The sequence below is a fragment of the Oncorhynchus gorbuscha genome, linkage group LG06 (genome assembly GCF_021184085.1).
Source record: "Oncorhynchus gorbuscha isolate QuinsamMale2020 ecotype Even-year linkage group LG06, OgorEven_v1.0, whole genome shotgun sequence".
In the NCBI taxonomy this organism is placed as follows: domain Eukaryota; kingdom Metazoa; phylum Chordata; class Actinopteri; order Salmoniformes; family Salmonidae; genus Oncorhynchus; species Oncorhynchus gorbuscha.
Genome location: NC_060178.1, coordinates 1,505,564 through 1,524,775, shown reverse-complemented (window position 1 = coordinate 1,524,775; position 19,212 = coordinate 1,505,564). Strand labels below are relative to the sequence as shown.

General features: G+C 47.6%; 1 protein-coding gene across 1 annotated transcript in view; it reads right to left on the bottom strand.

Moving 5' to 3' along the window:
* Positions 1-19,212, bottom strand: part of ca12 (carbonic anhydrase XII) — a 101,394-nt gene that overhangs the window by 14,988 nt on the left and 67,194 nt on the right. The window contains exons 5-6 of the mRNA XM_046352064.1: positions 6,000-6,095; positions 5,515-5,578 (exon numbers count right to left, since the gene is read on the bottom strand). Coding sequence (XP_046208020.1) covers positions 5,515-5,578; positions 6,000-6,095 — 160 coding nt within the window. The remainder of the gene's footprint in view (positions 1-5,514; positions 5,579-5,999; positions 6,096-19,212) is intronic.

Below are 19,212 nucleotides of genomic sequence, written 5' to 3'. Positions count from 1 at the left end.
TGAATAGGATGGAATAGGATGGGATGGAATAGGATGGAATGGAATAGGATGGAATGGAATAGGATGGAATATAATTACACGGAATAGGATGGAATGGAATAGGATGGAATATGATGGAATGGAATATAATTGAATGGAATAGGATGGAATATAATGGAATGGAATAGGATGGAATGGAATAGGATGGAATAGGATGGAATAGAATGGAATGGTATATAATGGAATGGAATGGAATAGGATGGAATGGAATGAAATGGAATAGGATGGAGTGGAATAGGATGGAGTGGAATAGGGTGGAATGGAATGGAATAGGATGGAATATAATTGAATGGAATAGGATGGGAAAGAATAGGATGGAATGGAATAGAATGGAATATAATTGAATGGAATAGGTTGGGATGGAATAGGATGGAATGGAATGGAATGGAATAGAATGGAATAGGATGGAATAGGATGGAATGGAATAGGATGGAATATAATTGAATGGAATAGGATGGGATGGAATAGGATGGAATTGAATAGAATGGAATAGGATGGAATGGAATAGGATGGAATAGGATGGAATGGAATAGGATGGAATATAATTGAATGGAATAGGATGGGATGGGATGGAATAGGATGGAATGGAATAGAATGGAATAGAATGGAATAGGATGGAATGGAATAGGATGGAATAAGATGGAATAGGATGTAATAGAATTGAATAGGATGGAATAGGATGGGATGGAATAGGATGGAATGGAATAGGATGGAATGGAATAGGATGGAATATAATTACACGGAATAGGATGGAATGGAATAGGATGGAATATGATGGAATGGAATATAATTGAATGGAATAGGATGGAATATAATGGAATGGAATAGGATGGAATGGAATAGGATGGAATAGGATGGAATAGAATGGAATGGTATATAATGGAATGGAATGGAATAGGATGGAATGGAATGAAATGGAATAGGATGGAGTGGAATAGGATGGAGTGGAATAGGGTGGAATGGAATGGAATAGGATGGAATATAATTGAATGGAATAGGATGGGAAAGAATAGGATGGAATGGAATAGAATGGAATATAATTGAATGGAATAGGTTGGGATGGAATAGGATGGAATGGAATGGAATGGAATAGGATGGAATAGGATGGAATGGAATAGGATGGAATATAATTGAATGGAATAGGATGGGATGGAATAGGATGGAATTGAATAGAATGGAATAGGATGGAATGGAATAGGATGGAATAGGATGGAATGGAATAGGATGGAATATAATTGAATGGAATAGGATGGGATGGAATAGGATGGAATGGAATAGAATGGAATAGAATGGAATAGGATGGAATGGAATAGGATGGAATAGGATGGAATAGGATGGAATAGGATGTAATAGAATTGAATAGGATGGAATAGGATGGGATGGAATAGGATGGAATGGAATAGGATGGAATGGAATGGAATAGGATGGAATGGAATAGGATGGAATAGGACGGAATGGAATAGGATGGAATGGAATAGGATGGAGTGGAATGGAATAGGATGGAATGGAATGGAATAGTAATATAATAATAATATAAATAATAATAATATATGCCATTTAGCAGACGCTTTTATCCAAAGCGACTTACAGTCATGGAATGCATACATTCTAATGTAATGGGTGGAATGGAATGGGAAACCCACTACCCTGGAACAAGCGCCATGCTCTACCAACTGAGCTACAGAAGGATGGAATGGAATAGGGTGGAATGGAATAGGATGGAATAGGATGGAATGGAATAGGATGGAGTGGAATGGAATAGGATGGCATGGAATGGAATAGGATGGAATGGAATGGAATAGGATGGAATGGAATAGGATGGAATGGAATAGGGTGGAATGGAATAGGATGGAGTGGAATGGAATAGGATGGAATGGAATGGAATAGGATGGAATGGAATATGATGGAATGGAATGGAATAGGATGGAATGGAATAGGATGGAATAGGATGGAATGGAATAGGATGGAATGGAATGGAATAGGATGGAATGGAATGGAATAGGATGGAATGGAATAGGGTGGAATGGAATAGGATGGAATAGGATGGAATGGAATAGGATGGAATATAATTACACGGAATAGGATGGAATGGAATAGGATGGAATAGGATGGAATAGAATGGAATGGTATATAATGGAATGGAATGGAATAGGATGGAATAAGATGGAATAGGATGTAATAGAATTGAATAGGATGGAATAGGATGGGATGGAATAGGATGGAATGGAATAGGATGGAATGGAATAGGATGGAATATAATTACACGGAATAGGATGGAATGGAATAGGATGGAATAGGATGGAATAGAATGGAATGGTATATAATGGAATGGAATGGAATAGGATGGAATGGAATGAAATGGAATAGGATGGAGTGGAATAGGATGGAGTGGAATAGGGTGGAATGGAATGGAATAGGATGGAATATAATTGAATGGAATAGGATGGGAAAGAATAGGATGGAATGGAATAGAATGGAATATAATTGAATGGAATGGGTTGGGATGGAATAGGATGGAATGGAATGGAATGGAATAGGATGGAATAGGATGGAATGGAATAGGATGGAATATAATTGAATGGAATAGGATGGGATGGAATAGGATGGAATTGAATAGAATGGAATAGGATGGAATGGAATAGGATGGAATAGGATGGAATGGAATAGGATGGAATATAATTGAATGGAATAGGATGGGATGGAATAGGATGGAATGGAATAGAATGGAATAGAATGGAATAGGATGGAATGGAATAGGATGGAATAGGATGGAATAGGATGTAATAGAATTGAATAGGATGGAATAGGATGGGATGGAATAGGATGGAATGGAATAGGATGGAATGGAATAGGATGGAATATAATTACATGGAATAGGATGGAATGGAATAGGATGGAATGGAATGGAATAGGATGGAATGGAATAGGGTGGAATGGAATAGGATGGAATAGGATGGAATGGAATAGGATGGAGTGGAATGGAATAGGATGGAATGGAATAGGATGGAATGAAATGGAATGGAATAGGATGGAGTGGAATAGGATGGAGTGGAATAGTGTGGAATGGAATGGAATAGGATGGAATATAATTGAATGGAACAGGATGGGGTGGAATAGGATGGAATGGAATAGGGTGGAATGGAATAGGATGGAATAGGATGGAATGGAATAGGATGGAATATAATTGAATGGAATAGGATGGAATGGAATAGGATGGAATGGAATAGGATGGAATGGAATGGAATAGGATGGAATGGAATAGGATGGAATGGAATAGGATGGAATATAATTGAATGGAATAGGATGGGATGGAATAGGATGGAATGGAATAGAATGGAATAGGATGGAATGGAATAGGATAGAATAAGATGGAATAGGATGGAATAGGATGGGATGGAATAGGATGGGATGGAATAGGATGGAATGGAATAGGATGGAATATAATTACACGGAATAGGATGGAATGGAATAGGATGGAATATGATTGAATGGAATATAATTTAATGGAATAGGATGGAATATAATGGAATGGAATAGGATGGAATGGAATAGGATGGAATAGGATGGAATAGAATGGAATGGTATATAATGGAATGGAATGGAATAGGATGGAATGGAATGAAATGGAATAGGATGGAGTGGAATAGGATGGAGTGGAATAGGGTGGAATGGAATGGAATAGGATGGAATATAATTGAATGGAATAGGATGGGAAAGAATAGGATGGAATGGAATAGAATGGAATATAATTGAATGGAATAGGTTGGGATGGAATAGGATGGAATGGAATGGAATGGAATAGAATGGAATAGGATGGAATAGGATGGAATGGAATAGGATGGAATATAATTGAATGGAATAGGATGGGATGGAATAGGATGGAATTGAATAGAATGGAATAGGATGGAATGGAATAGGATGGAATAGGATGGAATGGAATAGGATGGAATAGGATGGAATGGAATAGGATGGGATGGGATGGAATAGGATGGAATGGAATAGAATGGAATAGAATGGAATAGGATGGAATGGAATAGGATGGAATAAGATGGAATAGGATGTAATAGAATTGAATAGGATGGAATAGGATGGGATGGAATAGGATGGAATGGAATAGGATGGAATGGAATAGGATGGAATATAATTACACGGAATAGGATGGAATGGAATAGGATGGAATAGGATGGAATAGAATGGAATGGTATATAATGGAATGGAATGGAATAGGATGGAATGGAATGAAATGGAATAGGATGGAGTGGAATAGGATGGAGTGGAATAGGGTGGAATGGAATGGAATAGGATGGAATATAATTGAATGGAATAGGATGGGAAAGAATAGGATGGAATGGAATAGAATGGAATATAATTGAATGGAATAGGTTGGGATGGAATAGGATGGAATGGAATGGAATGGAATAGGATGGAATAGGATGGAATGGAATAGGATGGAATATAATTGAATGGAATAGGATGGGATGGAATAGGATGGAATTGAATAGAATGGAATAGGATGGAATGGAATAGGATGGAATAGGATGGAATGGAATAGGATGGAATATAATTGAATGGAATAGGATGGGATGGAATAGGATGGAATGGAATAGAATGGAATAGAATGGAATAGGATGGAATGGAATAGGATGGAATAGGATGGAATAGGATGTAATAGAATTGAATAGGATGGAATAGGATGGGATGGAATAGGATGGAATGGAATAGGATGGAATGGAATAGGATGGAATATAATTACATGGAATAGGATGGAATGGAATAGGATGGAATAGGATGGAATGGAATAGGATGGAATATAATGGAATGGAATAGGATGGAATGGAATAGGATGGAATAGGATGGAATAGAATGGTATATAATGGAATGGAATGGAATAGGGTGGGATGGAATGGAATAGAATGGAATGGAATAGGATGGAGTGGAATAGGATGGAATGGAATAGGATGGAATAGGATGGAATAGAATGGAATGGAATAGGATGGAATGGAATAGGATGGAATAGGATGGAATAGAATGGAATGGTATATAATGGAATGGAATGGAATAGGATGGAATGGAATGGAATAGAATGGAATGGAAAATAATGGAATAGAATAAAATGGAATGGAATAGGATGGAATAGAATATAATGGAATAGAATGGAATGGAATAGAATGGAATGGAAAATAATGGAATAGAATAAAATGGAATGGAATAGGATGGAATAGAATATAATGGAATAGAATGGAATGGAATAGAATGGAATGGAATAGGATGGAATGGAAAAGGATGGAATATAATATAATTGAATGAAATGGAATAGAACAGAACAGAACAGAACAGAATGGAATATAATATAATGGAATGGAATAGGATGGAATATAATTTAATGGAATGGAAAAAGATGGAATATAATAGAATTGAATGGAATAAAACAGAATGGAATAGAATATAATGGAACTAATGTAGTCTAAAACGCACCTCTGTATTTAATACCATTGATGTACTTGAGGAACTGAGCGAACGCTGGGTTGAATTCCCCGACCTGCAGCAGAGGCACAGTTAGTTAGTGATGCTTACTAATAGACGGTCCCAAATCACTCCTCCAACTGGCCCTATCCCCTTGATGTTTGCAGACTTGTAAGGTGTAAGAATCCAAGAATTATGACCAAGGGGAAAGGGTAAGGAGCAATTTTGGGACTTTCTGAGAGTCTGTAGTGAGCCTCTCCTCTCCTCTCCTCTCCTCTCCTCTCCTCTCCTCTCCTCTCCTCTCTTCTCTTCTCTTATTCTCTTCTCTTCTCCTCTTCTCTTCTTCGCTCCTCTCTTCTCTTCTTTTCTCATCTCCCCTTCTCTCATCCTGCTACTCTCCTCTCTCCTCCTCATCTTCTCTTCTCCTTTCGTCCCTCCTCTCCTCCACTTACCTCCCCTCTCCTTGATGCCCCTACCTCTACCTCTACCCTACTCACCTCTATCAGAACTCCCAGTACAGCCAGGCCGTCTGACTTGTCTGCTGCCACAGAGATGTTGGGGTACTTGTCTGAGTTGAAGAGCACCATATGCATCTGAGGAGAGACATTGGGAGAGATAAGTCAGGATACCCTGTAGCTACAAACACTTATGTCACCATCAGTCACAGGGTAATGTAATTATATATACCCTAACTCTATCTAGTCTAGTTTATCAGGGTAATGTCAGTAGGTATAAATCGATGAACCTAGCCTGGCATGCAGGTGATGGCCCATACATCTGCACTATGTACAATGCATTCAGAAAGCATTCAGACCCCTTGACTTTTTCCACATTTTGATACGTTGCAGCCTGCATGTATTAAATTGTTAGTTTCCCTTATAAATCTACACACAAAACCCCATAATTAAAAAAGCAAAAATAGTTTTTTTAAATGTATATAAAAAATATAAAAAATTACATATCACATTTACATGTGTTTTCAGACCCTTTACTCAGTACTTTGTTGAAGCACTTTTGGCAGTGATTACAGCCTTGAGTCTTCTTGGTTATGACGCTACAAGCTTGGCACTCCTGTATTTGGGGAGTTTCTCCCATTCTTCTCTGCAGATCCTCTCCAACTCTGTGCGTCGCTGCACAGCTATTTTTAGGTCTCTCCTGAGATAGATCTGGTTCAAGTCAGGGCCCAGGCTGGGCCACTCAAGGACATTCAGAGTCCTGAAGCCACTCCTGCATTGTCTTGGCTGTGTGCTTGTTGTGCTTTTGGAAGGTGAACCTTCGCCCCAGTCTAAGGTGTTGAGCGCTCTGTAGCAGGTTTTCATCAAGGATCTCTCTATACTTTGCTCTGTTCATCTTTCCCTCAATCCTGACTAGTCTCCTAGTCCTTGCCGCTGAGAAACATCCCCCATGGTGTGATGCTGCCACCACCATGCTTCACCGTAGGGATGGTGCCAGGTTTCCTCCAGATGTGACACTTGGCATTCAGGCCAAAGAGTTCAAACTAGGTTTCATCAAACCAGAGAATCTTGTTTCTCATGGTCTGAGAATCTTTAGGAGATTTTTGGCAAACTCCAAGCGGGCTGTCACGTGCCTTTTACTGAGGAATGGCTTCCATCTGGCCACTCTACCATAAAGGCCTGATTGGTGGAGTGCTGCAGAGATGGTTGTCCTTCTGGAAGGCTCTCCCACTTCCACAGAGAAACTGGAGCTCTGTCAGAGTGACCATCGGGTTCTTGGTCACCTCCCTGGCCAAGGCCTTCGTCCCCTGATTGCTCAGTTTGGCCGGGCGGCCAGCTCTAGGAAGAGTCTTGGTGGTTCCAAACACTGTGTTCTTGGGGACCTTCAATGCTGCAGAAATGCATCGGAAATGCAACTGCTTCTGGATGCAACGTCAGCACAAGAACTGTTCGTAGGGAGCTTCATGAAATGGGTTTCCATGGCCGAGCAGCCGCACACAAGCCTAAGATCACTATGTGCAATGCCAAGCGTCAGCTGGAGTGGTGTACATTTTGCCGCCATTGGTCTCTGGAGCAGTGGAAAGCCTTCCCAGAAGAGTAGGGGATGTTATAGCAGCAATGTTCCAACATCTAGTGGAAAGCCTTCCCAGAAGAGTAGGGGATGTTATAGCAGCAAAGGGGGGACCAACTCCATATTAATGCCCTTGATTTTAGAATGAGATGTTTAACGAGCAGGTGTCCACATACTGGTGGTTCTGTAGCTCAGTTGGTAGAGCATGGCGCTTGTAACGCCAGGGTAGTGGGTTCGATACCACCCATACGTAGAATGTATGCACACATGACTGTAAGTCGCTTTGGATAAAAGCGTCTGCTAAATGGCATATATTATTATTATTATTATTATTATTATTATGTAGTGAATCTTCTCCTTCCTCACTAGAAATAGTCTTGGAGAGAACTATCCATCCATCTTCTCCTTCTCAACTAGTACCTCTTCCCTGCAGACCATCATCATAGTCTTGGAGAGGACTATCTATCCATCTTCTCCTTCTCAACTAGTACCTCTTCCCTGCAGACCATCATCATAGTCTTGGAGAGGACTATCTATCCATCTTCTCCTTCTCAACTAGTACCTCTTCCACTGCAGACCATCATCATAGTCTTGGAGAGGACTATCTATCCATCTTCTCCTTCTCAACTAGTACCTCTTCCCTGCAAACCATCATCATAGTCTTGGAGAGGACTATCCATCCACCTTCTCCTTCTCAACTAGTACCTCTTCCCTGCAGACCATCATCATAGTCTTGGAGAGAACTATCCATCCATCTTCTCCTTCTCAACTAGTACCTCTTCCCTGCAGACCATCATCATAGTCTTGGAGAGAACTATCCATCCCATCTTCTCCTTCTCAACTAGTACCTCTTCCCTGCAGACCATCATCATAGTCTTGGAGAGAACTATCCATCCATCTTCTCCTTCTCAACTAGTACCTCTTCCCTGCAGACCATCATCATAGTCTTGGAGAGAACTATCCATCCCATCTTCTCCTTCTCAACTAGTACCTCTTCCCTGCAGACCATCATCATAGTCTTGGAGAGGACTATCTATCCATCTTCTCCTTCTCAACTAGTACCTCTTCCCTGCAGACCATCATCATAGTCTTGGAGAGGAACCGTGAGGTTCAGGTTAAGGTTAGGGACAGTTTGGTTCAGGTTAGGGACAGTGAGGTTAAGGTTCAGGTTGGAGCATCAGCATTTGTAGGTTCGATTAAAGGCAAAATATGGCCAGAAACAAAGATTTTTTTTCTGAAACATGTCAGTCTATTCTTGTTCTGAAAAATGAAGGCTATTCCATGAAAGAAACGACCAATAAACTGAAGATCTCGTACTACTCTCTTCACAGAGCAGAGCAAACTGTCTCCAACCAGAATAGAAGGAGGAGTGGGAGGCCCCGGTGCACTAGTTTGAGAAACAGATGCATCACAAGTCCTCAACTGGCAGATATTCCATTCAAAACCAGCCGTTTCCAGCTAGAATAGTCATTTACAACATTAACAATGTCCACAATGTTATTTTCTTTCTAAAACAAGGACCTTTCTAAGTGACACCAAACTTTTGAATGGTAGTGTAGGTAGGGGTAAAGTGATAGTCAATCAGGACAGAAAGTAAACAGAGTAGCAGCAACGTGTGTGTGTGTGTGTGTGTGTGTGTGTGTGTGTGTGTGTGTGTGTGTGTGTGTGTGTGTGTGTGTGTGTGTGTGTGTGTGTGTGTGTGTGTGTGTGTGTGTGTGTGTGTGTGTGTGTGGGTAGAGTCCAGTCAGTGTGTGGGTAGAGTCCAGTCAGTGTGTGGGTAGAGTCCAGTCAGTGTGTGGGTAGAGTCCAGTCAGTGTGTGGGTAGAGTCCAGTCAGTGTGTGGTTAGAGTCCAGTCAGTGTGTGTGGGTAGAGTCCAGTCAGTGTGTGGGTAGAGTCCAGTCAGTGTGTGGGTAGAGTCCAGTCAGTGTGGGTAGAGTCCAGTCAGTGTGTGGGTAGAGTCCAGTCAGTGTGTGGGTAGAGTCCAGTCAGTGTGTGGTTAGAGTCCAGTCAGTGTGTGTGGGTAGAGTCCAGTCAGTGTGTGGGTAGAGTCCAGTCAGTGTGTGGGTAGAGTCCAGTCAGTGTGTGGGTAGAGTCCAGTCAGTGTGGGTAGAGTCCAGTCAGTGTGGGTAGAGTCCAGTCAGTGTGTGGGTAGAGTCCAGTCAGTGTGTGGGTAGAGTCCAGTGTGTGTGTAGAGTCTAGTCAGTGTGTGGGTAGAGTCCAGTCAGTGTGGGTAGAGTCTAGTCAGTCAGTGTGTGGGTAGAGTCTAGTCAGTGTGTGGGTAGAGTCCAGTCAGTGTGGGTAGAGTCCAGTCAGTGTGTGGGTAGAGTCCAGTCAGTGTGTGGGTAGAGTCCAGTCAGTGTGTGGGTAGAGTCCAGTCAGTGTGTGGGTAGAGTCCAGTCAGTGTGTGGGTAGAGTCCAGTGTGTGTGTAGAGTCTAGTCAGTGTGTGGGTAGAGTCCAGTCAGTGTGTGGGTAGAGTCCAGTCAGTGTGTGGGTAGAGTCCAGTCAGTGTGTGGGTAGAGTCCAGTCAGTGTGTGGGTAGAGTCCAGTCAGTGTGTGGGTAGAGTCCAGTCAGTGTGTGGGTAGAGTCCAGTGTGTGTGTAGAGTCTAGTCAGTGTGTGGGTAGAGTCCAGTCAGTGTGGGTAGAGTCCAGTCAGTGTGTGGGTAGAGTCCAGTCAGTGTGTGGGTAGAGTCCAGTCAGTGTGTGGGTAGAGTCCAGTCAGTGTGTGGGTAGAGTCCAGTGTGTGTGTAGAGTCTAGTCAGTGTGTGGGTAGAGTCCAGTCAGTGTGTGGGTAGAGTCCAGTCAGTGTGTGGGTAGAGTCCAGTGTGTGTGTAGAGTCTAGTCAGTGTGTGGGTAGAGTCCAGTCAGTGTGGGTAGAGTCCAGTCAGTGTGTGGGTAAAGTCCAGTCAGTGTGGTTAAGTCCAGTCAGTGTGTGGGTAGAGTCCAGTCAGTGTGGGTAGAGTCCAGTCAGTGTGTGTGGGTAGAGTCCAGTCAGTGTGTGTGGGTAGAGTCCAGTCAGTGTGTGTGGGTAGAGTCCAGACAGTGTGTGTGGGTAGAGTCTAGTCAGTGTGTGGGTAGAGTCCAGTCAGTGTGTGGGTAGAGTCCAGTCAGTGTGTGGGTAGAGTCCAGTCAGTGTGTGGGTAGAGTCAGTGTGTGGGTAGAGTCCAGTCAGTGTGTGGGTAGAGTCCAGACAGTGTGTGGGTAGAGTCCAGTCAGTGTGTGGGTAGAGTCCAGTCAGTGTGGGTAGAGTCCAGTCAGTGTGGGTAGAGTCCAGTCAGTGTGTGGGTAGAGTCCAGTCAGTGTGTGGGTAGAGTCCAGTGTGTGGGTAGAGTCCAGTCAGTGTGTGGGTAGAGTCCAGTCAGTGTGTGGGTAGAGTCCAGTCAGTGTGTGGGTAGAGTCAGTGTGTGGGTAGAGTCCAGTCAGTGTGTGGGTAGAGTCCAGACAGTGTGTGGGTAGAGTCCAGTCAGTGTGTGGGTAGAGTCCAGTCAGTGTGGGTAGAGTCCAGTCAGTGTGTGGGTAGAGTCCAGTCAGTGTGTGGGTAGAGTCCAGTCAGTGTGTGGGTAGAGTCCAGTCAGTGTGTGGGTAGAGTCCAGTCAGTGTGTGGGTAGAGTCCAGTCAGTGTGTGGGTAGAGTCCAGTCAGTGTGTGGGTAGAGTCCAGTCAGTGTGTGGGTAGAGTCCAGTCAGTGTGTGGGTAGAGTCCAGTCAGTGTGTGGGTAGAGTCCAGTCAGTGTGTGGGTAGAGTCCAGTCAGTGTGGGTAGAGTCCAGTCAGTGTGGGTAGAGTCCAGTCAGTGTGTGGGTAGAGTCCAGTCAGTGTGTGGGTAGAGTCCAGTCAGTGTGTGGGTAGAGTCCAGTCAGTGTGGGTAGAGTCCAGTCAGTGTGGGTAGAGTCCAGTCAGTGTGTGGGTAGAGTCCAGTCAGTGTGGGTAGAGTCCAGTCAGTGTGGTTAAGTCCAGTCAGTGTGGTTAAGTCCAGTCAGTGTGTGGGTAGAGTCCAGTCAGTGTGGGTAGAGTCCAGTCAGTGTGTGTGGGTAGAGTCCAGTCAGTGTGTGTGGGTAGAGTCCAGTCAGTGTGTGTGGGTAGAGTCTAGTCAGTGTGTGGGTAGAGTCCAGTCAGTGTGTGGGTAGAGTCCAGTCAGTGTGTGGGTAGAGTCCAGTCAGTGTGGGTAGAGTCCAGTCAGTGTGTGGGTAGAGTCCAGTCAGTGTGTGGGTAGAGTCCAGTGTGTGGGTAGAGTCCAGTCAGTGTGTGGGTAGAGTCCAGTCAGTGTGTGGGTAGAGTCAGTGTGTGGGTAGAGTCCAGTCAGTGTGTGGGTAGAGTCCAGACAGTGTGTGGGTAGAGTCCAGTCAGTGTGTGGGTAGAGTCCAGTCAGTGTGGGTAGAGTCCAGTCAGTGTGTGGGTAGAGTCCAGTCAGTGTGTGGGTAGAGTCCAGTCAGTGTGTGGGTAGAGTCCAGTCAGTGTGTGGGTAGAGTCCAGTCAGTGTGTGGGTAGAGTCCAGTCAGTGTGTGGGTAGAGTCCAGTCAGTGTGTGGGTAGAGTCCAGTCAGTGTGTGGGTAGAGTCCAGTCAGTGTGTGGGTAGAGTCCAGTCAGTGTGTGGGTAGAGTCCAGTCAGTGTGGGGGTAGAGTCCAGTCAGTGTGTGGGTAGAGTCCAGTCAGTGTGTGGGTAGAGTCCAGTCAGTGTGTGGGTAGAGTCCAGTCAGTGTGTGGGTAGAGTCCAGTCAGTGTGGGTAGAGTCCAGTCAGTGTGGGTAGAGTCCAGTCAGTGTGTGGGTAGAGTCCAGTCAGTGTGTGGGTAGAGTCCAGTCAGTGTGTGGGTAGAGTCCAGTCAGTGTGTGGGTAGAGTCCAGTCAGTGTGTGGGTAGAGTCCAGTCAGTGTGTGGGTAGAGTCCAGTCAGTGTGTGGGTAGAGTCCAGTCAGTCAGTGTGTGGGTAGAGTCCAGTCAGTCAGTGTGTGTGGGTAGAGTCCAGTCAGTCAGTGTGTGTGGGTAGAGTCCAGTCAGTGTGTGGGTAGAGTCCAGTCAGTGTGTGGGTAGAGTCCAGTCAGTGTGTGGGTAGAGTCCAGTCAGTCAGTGTGTGGGTAGAGTCCAGTCAGTCAGTGTGTGGGTAGAGTCCAGTCAGTGTGTGGGTAGAGTCCAGTCAGTGTGTGGGTAGAGTCCAGTCAGTGTGTGTGGGTAGAGTCCAGTCAGTGTGTGGGTAGAGTCCAGTCAGTGTGTGGGTAGAGTCCAGTCAGTCAGTGTGTGGGTAGAGTCCAGTCAGTGTGTGGGTAGAGTCCAGTCAGTCAGTGTGTGGGTAGAGTCCAGTCAGTGTGTGGGTAGAGTCCAGTCAGTGTGTGGGTAGAGTCCAGTCAGTGTGTGGGTAGAGTCCAGTCAGTGTGTGGGTAGAGTCCAGTCAGTCAGTGTGTGGGTAGAGTCCAGTCAGTGTGTGGGTAGAGTCCAGTCAGTGTGTGGGTAGAGTCCAGTCAGTGTGTGGGTAGAGTCCAGTCAGTGTGTGGGTAGAGTCCAGTCAGTGTGTGGGTAGAGTCCAGTCAGTGTGGGTAGAGTCCAGTCAGTGTGTGGGTAGAGTCCAGTCAGTGTGTGGGTAGAGTCCAGTCAGTGTGTGGGTAGAGTCAAGTCAGTGTGGGTAGAGTCCAGTCAGTGTGGGTAGAGTCCAGTCAGTGTGTGGGTAGAGTCCAGTCAGTGTGTGTGGGTAGAGTCCAGTCAGTGTGTGGGTAGAGTCCAGTCAGTGTGGGTAGAGTCCAGTCAGTGTGGGTAGAGTCCAGTCAGTGTGTGTGGGTAGAGTCCAGTCAGTGTGTGGGTAGAGTCCAGTCAGTGTGTGGGTAGAGTCCAGTCAGTGTGTGGGTAGAGTCCAGTCAGTGTGTGGGTAGAGTCCAGTCAGTGTGGGTAGAGTCCAGTTAGTGTGGGTAGAGTCCAGTCAGTGTGTGGGTAGAGTCCAGTCAGTGTGTGTGGGTAGAGTCCAGTCAGTGTGTGGGTAGAGTCCAGTCAGTGTGTGGGTAGAGTCCAGTCAGTGTGTGGGTAGAGTCCAGTCAGTGTGTGGGTAGAGTCCAGTCAGTGTGTGGGTAGAGTCCAGTCAGTGTGTGGGTAGAGTCCAGTCAGTGTGTGGGTAGAGTCCAGTCAGTGTGGGTAGAGTCCAGTCAGTGTGTGGGTAGAGTCCAGTCAGTGTGTGGGTAGAGTCCAGTCAGTGTGTGGGTAGAGTCCAGTCAGTGTGTGGGTAGAGTCCAGTCAGTGTGTGGGTAGAGTCCAGTCAGTGTGTGTGGGTAGAGTCCAGTCAGTGTGTGGGTAGAGTCCAGTCAGTGTGTGGGTAGAGTCCAGTCAGTGTGTGGGTAGAGTCCAGTCAGTGTGTGGGTAGAGTCCAGTCAGTGTGTGGGTAGAGTCCAGTCAGTGTGTGGGTAGAGTCCAGTCAGTCAGTGTGTGGGTAGAGTCCAGTCAGTGTGTGTGGGTAGAGTCCAGTCAGTGTGTGGGTAGAGTCCAGTCAGTGTGTGTGGGTAGAGTCCAGTCAGTGTGTGTGGGTAGAGTCCAGTCAGTGTGTGTGGGTAGAGTCCAGTCAGTGTGTGGGTAGAGTCCAGTCAGTGTGTGGGTAGAGTCCAGTCAGTGTGTGGGTAGAGTCCAGTCAGTGTGTGGGTAGAGTCCAGTCAGTGTGTGGGTAGAGTCCAGTCAGTGTGTGGGTAGAGTCCAGTCAGTGTGTGGGTAGAGTCCAGTCAGTGTGTGGGTAGAGTCCAGTCAGTGTGTGGGTAGAGTCCAGTCAGTGTGGGTAGAGTCCAGTCAGTGTGTGGGTAGAGTCCAGTCAGTGTGGGTAGAGTCCAGTCAGTGTGTGGGTAGAGTCCAGTCAGTGTGTGGGTAGAGTCCAGTCAGTGTGTGGGTAGAGTCCAGTCAGTGTGTGGGTAGAGTCCAGTCAGTGTGTGTGGGTAGAGTCCAGTCAGTGTGTGGGTAGAGTCCAGTCAGTGTGTGTGGGTAGAGTCCAGTCAGTGTGTGTGGGTAGAGTCCAGTCAGTGTGTGGGGTAGAGTCCAGTCAGTGTGTGTGGGTAGAGTCCAGTCAGTGTGTGGGTAGAGTCCAGTCAGTGTGTGGGTAGAGTCCAGTCAGTCCAGTGTGTGGGTAGAGTCCAGTCAGTGTGTGGGTAGAGTCCAGTCAGTGTGTGGGGTAGAGTCCAGTCAGTGTGTGGGTAGAGTCCAGTCAGTGTGTGGGTAGAGTCCAGTCAGTGTGTGGGTAGAGTCCAGTCAGTGTGTGGGTAGAGTCCAGTCAGTGTGTGGGTAGAGTCCAGTCAGTGTGTGGGTAGAGTCCAGTCAGTGTGTGGGTAGAGTCCAGTCAGTGTGTGGGTAGAGTCCAGTCAGTGTGTGGGTAGAGTCCAGTCAGTGTGTGGGTAGAGTCCAGTCAGTCAGTGTGTGGGTAGAGTCCAGTCAGTGTGTGGGTAGAGTCCAGTCAGTGTGTGGGTAGAGTCCAGTCAGTGTGTGGGTAGAGTCCAGTCAGTGTGTGGGTAGAGTCCAGTCAGTGTGTGGGTAGAGTCCAGTCAGTGTGTGGGTAGAGTCCAGTCAGTGTGTGTGGGTAGAGTCCAGTCAGTGTGTGGGTAGAGTCCAGTCAGTGTGGGTAGAGTCCAGTCAGTGTGGGTAGAGTCCAGTCAGTGTGTGGGTAGAGTCCAGTCAGTGTGGGTAGAGTCCAGTCAGTGTGTGGGTAGAGTCCAGTCAGTGTGGGTAGAGTCCAGTCAGTGTGTGGGTAGAGTCCAGTCAGTGTGTGGGTAGAGTCCAGTCAGTGTGTGGGTAGAGTCCAGTCAGTGTGTGGGTAGAGTCCAGTCAGTGTGTGGGTAGAGTCCAGTCAGTGTGTGGGTAGAGTCCAGTCAGTGTGTGGGTAGAGTCCAGTCAGTGTGTGGGTAGAGTCCAGTCAGTGTGTGGGTAGAGTCCAGTCAGTGTGTGGGTAGAGTCCAGTCAGTGTGTGGGTAGAGTCCAGTCAGTGTGGGTAGAGTCCAGTCAGTGTGTGTGGGTAGAGTCCAGTCAGTGTGTGGGTAGAGTCCAGTCAGTGTGGGTAGAGTCCAGTCAGTGTGGGTAGAGTCCAGTCAGTGTGTGGGTAGAGTCCAGTCAGTGTGTGGGTAGAGTCCAGTCAGTGTGTGGGTAGAGTCCAGTCAGTGTGTGGGTAGAGTCCAGTCAGTGTGTGGGTAGAGTCCAGTCAGTGTGTGGGTAGAGTCCAGTCAGTGTGTGGGTAGAGTCCAGTCAGTGTGTGGGTAGAGTCCAGTCAGTGTGTGGGTAGAGTCCAGTCAGTGTGTGGGTAGAGTCCAGTCAGTGTGTGGGTAGAGTCCAGTCAGTGTGTGGGTAGAGTCCAGTCAGTGTGTGGGTAGAGTCCAGTCAGTGTGTGGGTAGAGTCCAGTCAGTGTGTGGGTAGAGTCAGTCAGTGTGTGGGTAGAGTCCAGTCAGTGTGTGGGTAGAGTCCAGTCAGTGTGGGTAGAGTCCAGTCAGTGTGTGGGTAGAGTCCAGTCAGTGTGTGGGTAGAGTCCAGTCAGTGTGTGGGTAGAGTCCAGTCAGTGTGTGGGTAGAGTCCAGTCAGTGTGTGGGTAGAGTCCAGTCAGTGTGTGGGTAGAGTCCAGTCAGTGTGTGGGTAGAGTCCAGTCAGTGTGTGGGTAGAGTCCAGTCAGTGTGTGGGTAGAGTCCAGTCAGTGTGTGGGTAGAGTCCAGTCAGTGTGTGGGTAGAGTCCAGTCAGTGTGGGTAGAGTCCAGTCAGTGTGTGGGTAGAGTCCAGTCAGTGTGGGTAGAGTCCAGTCAGTGTGTGGGTAGAGTCCAGTCAGTGTGTGGGTAGAGTCCAGTCAGTGTGTGGGTAGAGTCCAGTCAGTGTGTGGGTAGAGTCCAGTCAGTGTGTGGGTAGAGTCCAGTCAGTGTGTGGGTAGAGTCCAGTCAGTGTGTGGGTAGAGTCCAGTCAGTGTGTGGGTAGAGTCCAGTCAGTGTGTGGGTAGAGTCCAGTCAGTGTGTGGGTAGAGTCCAGTCAGTGTGGGTAGAGTCCAGTCAGTGTGTGTGGGTAGAGTCCAGTCAGTGTGTGGGTAGAGTCCAGTCAGTGTGTGGGTAGAGTCCAGTCAGTGTGTGGGTAGAGTCCAGTCAGTGTGTGGGTAGAGTCCAGTCAGTGTGTGGGTAGAGTCCAGTCAGTGTGTGGGTAGAGTCCAGTCAGTCAGTGTGTGGGTAGAGTCCAGTCAGTGTGTGTGGGTAGAGTCCAGTCAGTGTGTGGGTAGAGTCCAGTCAGTGTGTGTGGGTAGAGTCCAGTCAGTGTGTGTGGGTAGAGTCCAGTCAGTGTGTGTGGGTAGAGTCCAGTCAGTGTGTGGGTAGAGTCCAGTCAGTGTGTGGGTAGAGTCCAGTCAGTGTGTGTGGGTAGAGTCCAGTCAGTCCAGTGTGTGGGTAGAGTCCAGTCAGTGTGTGGGTAGAGTCCAGTCAGTGTGTGGGTAGAGTCCAGTCAGTGTGGGTAGAGTCCAGTCAGTGTGTGGGTAGAGTCCAGTCAGTGTGTGGGTAGAGTCCAGTGTGTGGGTAGAGTCCAGTCAGTGTGTGGGTAGAGTCCAGTCAGTGTGTGGGTAGAGTCCAGTCAGTGTGGGTAGAGTCCAGTCAGTGTGTGGGTAGAGTCCAGTCAGTGTGGGTAGAGTCCAGTCAGTGTGTGGGTAGAGTCCAGTCAGTGTGTGGGTAGAGTCCAGTCAGTGTGTGGGTAGAGTCCAGTCAGTGTGTGGGTAGAGTCCAGTCAGTGTGTGGGTAGAGTCCAGTCAGTGTGTGGGTAGAGTCCAGTCAGTGTGTGGGTAGAGTCCAGTCAGTGTGTGGGTAGAGTCCAGTCAGTGTGTGGGTAGAGTCCAGTCAGTGTGTGGGTAGAGTCCAGTCAGTGTGGGTAGAGTCCAGTCAGTGTGGGTAGAGTCCAGTCAGTGTGTGTGGGTAGAGTCCAGTCAGTGTGTGGGTAGAGTCCAGTCAGTGTGTGGGTAGAGTCCAGTCAGTGTGTGGGTAGAGTCCAGTCAGTGTGTGGGTAGAGTCCAGTCAGTGTGTGGGTAGAGTCCAGTCAGTCAGTGTGTGGGTAGAGTCCAGTCAGTGTGTGTGGGTAGAGTCCAGTCAGTGTGTGGGTAGAGTCCAGTCAGTGTGTGTGGGTAGAGTCCAGTCAGTGTGTGTGGGTAGAGTCCAGTCAGTGTGTGTGGGTAGAGTCCAGTCAGTGTGTGGGTAGAGTCCAGTCAGTGTGTGGGTAGAGTCCAGTCAGTGTGTGGGTAGAGTCCAGTCAGTCCAGTGTGTGGGTAGAGTCCAGTCAGTGTGTGGGTAGAGTCCAGTCAGTGTGTGTGGGTAGAGTCCAGTCAGTGTGTGGGTAGAGTCCAGTCAGTGTGTGGGTAGAGTCCAGTCAGTGTGTGGGTAGAGTCCAGTCAGTGTGTGGGTAGAGTCCAGTCAGTGTGTGGGTAGAGTCCAGTCAGTGTGTGGGTAGAGTCCAGTCAGTGTGTGGGTAGAGTCCAGTCAGTGTGTGGGTAGAGTCCAGTCAGTGTGTGGGTAGAGTCCAGTCAGTGTGTGGGTAGAGTCCAGTCAGTCAGTGTGTGGGTAGAGTCCAGTCAGTGTGTGGGTAGAGTCCAGTCAGTGTGTGGGTAGAGTCCAGTCAGTGTGTGGGTAGAGTCCAGTCAGTGTGTGGGTAGAGTCCAGTCAGTGTGTGGGTAGAGTCCAGTCAGTGTGTGGGTAGAGTCCAGTCAGTGTGTGTGGGTAGAGTCCAGTCAGTGTGTGGGTAGAGTCCAGTCAGTGTGGGTAGAGTCCAGTCAGTGTGGGTAGAGTCCAGTCAGTGTGTGGGTAGAGTCCAGTCAGTGTGGGTAGAGTCCAGTCAGTGTGTGGGTAGAGTCCAGTCAGTGTGGGTAGAGTCCAGTCAGTGTGTGGGTAGAGTCCAGTCAGTGTGTGGGTAGAGTCCAGTCAGTGTGTGGGTAGAGTCCAGTCAGTGTGTGGGTAGAGTCCAGTCAGTGTGTGGGTAGAGTCCAGTCAGTGTGTGGGTAGAGTCCAGTCAGTGTGTGGGTAGAGTCCAGTCAGTGTGTGGGTAGAGTCCAGTCAGTGTGTGGGTAGAGTCCAGTCAGTGTGTGGGTAGAGTCCAGTCAGTGTGTGGGTAGAGTCCAGTCAGTGTGGGTAGAGTCCAGTCAGTGTGTGTGGGTAGAGTCCAGTCAGTGTGTGGGTAGAGTCCAGTCAGTGTGGGTAGAGTCCAGTCAGTGTGGGTAGAGTCCAGTCAGTGTGTGGGTAGAGTCCAGTCAGTGTGTGGGTAGAGTCCAGTCAGTGTGTGGGTAGAGTCCAGTCAGTGTGTGGGTAGAGTCCAGTCAGTGTGTGGGTAGAGTCCAGTCAGTGTGTGGGTAGAGTCCAGTCAGTGTGTGGGTAGAGTCCAGTCAGTGTGTGGGTAGAGTCCAGTCAGTGTGTGGGTAGAGTCCAGTCAGTGTGTGGGTAGAGTCCAGTCAGTGTGTGGGTAGAGTCCAGTCAGTGTGTGGGTAGAGTCCAGTCAGTGTGTGGGTAGAGTCAGTCAGTGTGTGGGTAGAGTCCAGTCAGTGTGTGGGTAGAGTCCAGTCAGTGTGGGTAGAGTCCAGTCAGTGTGTGGGTAGAGTCCAGTCAGTGTGTGGGTAGAGTCCAGTCAGTGTGTGGGTAGAGTCCAGTCAGTGTGTGGGTAGAGTCCAGTCAGTGTGTGGGTAGAGTCCAGTCAGTGTGTGGGTAGAGTCCAGTCAGTGTGTGGGTAGAGTCCAGTCAGTGTGTGGG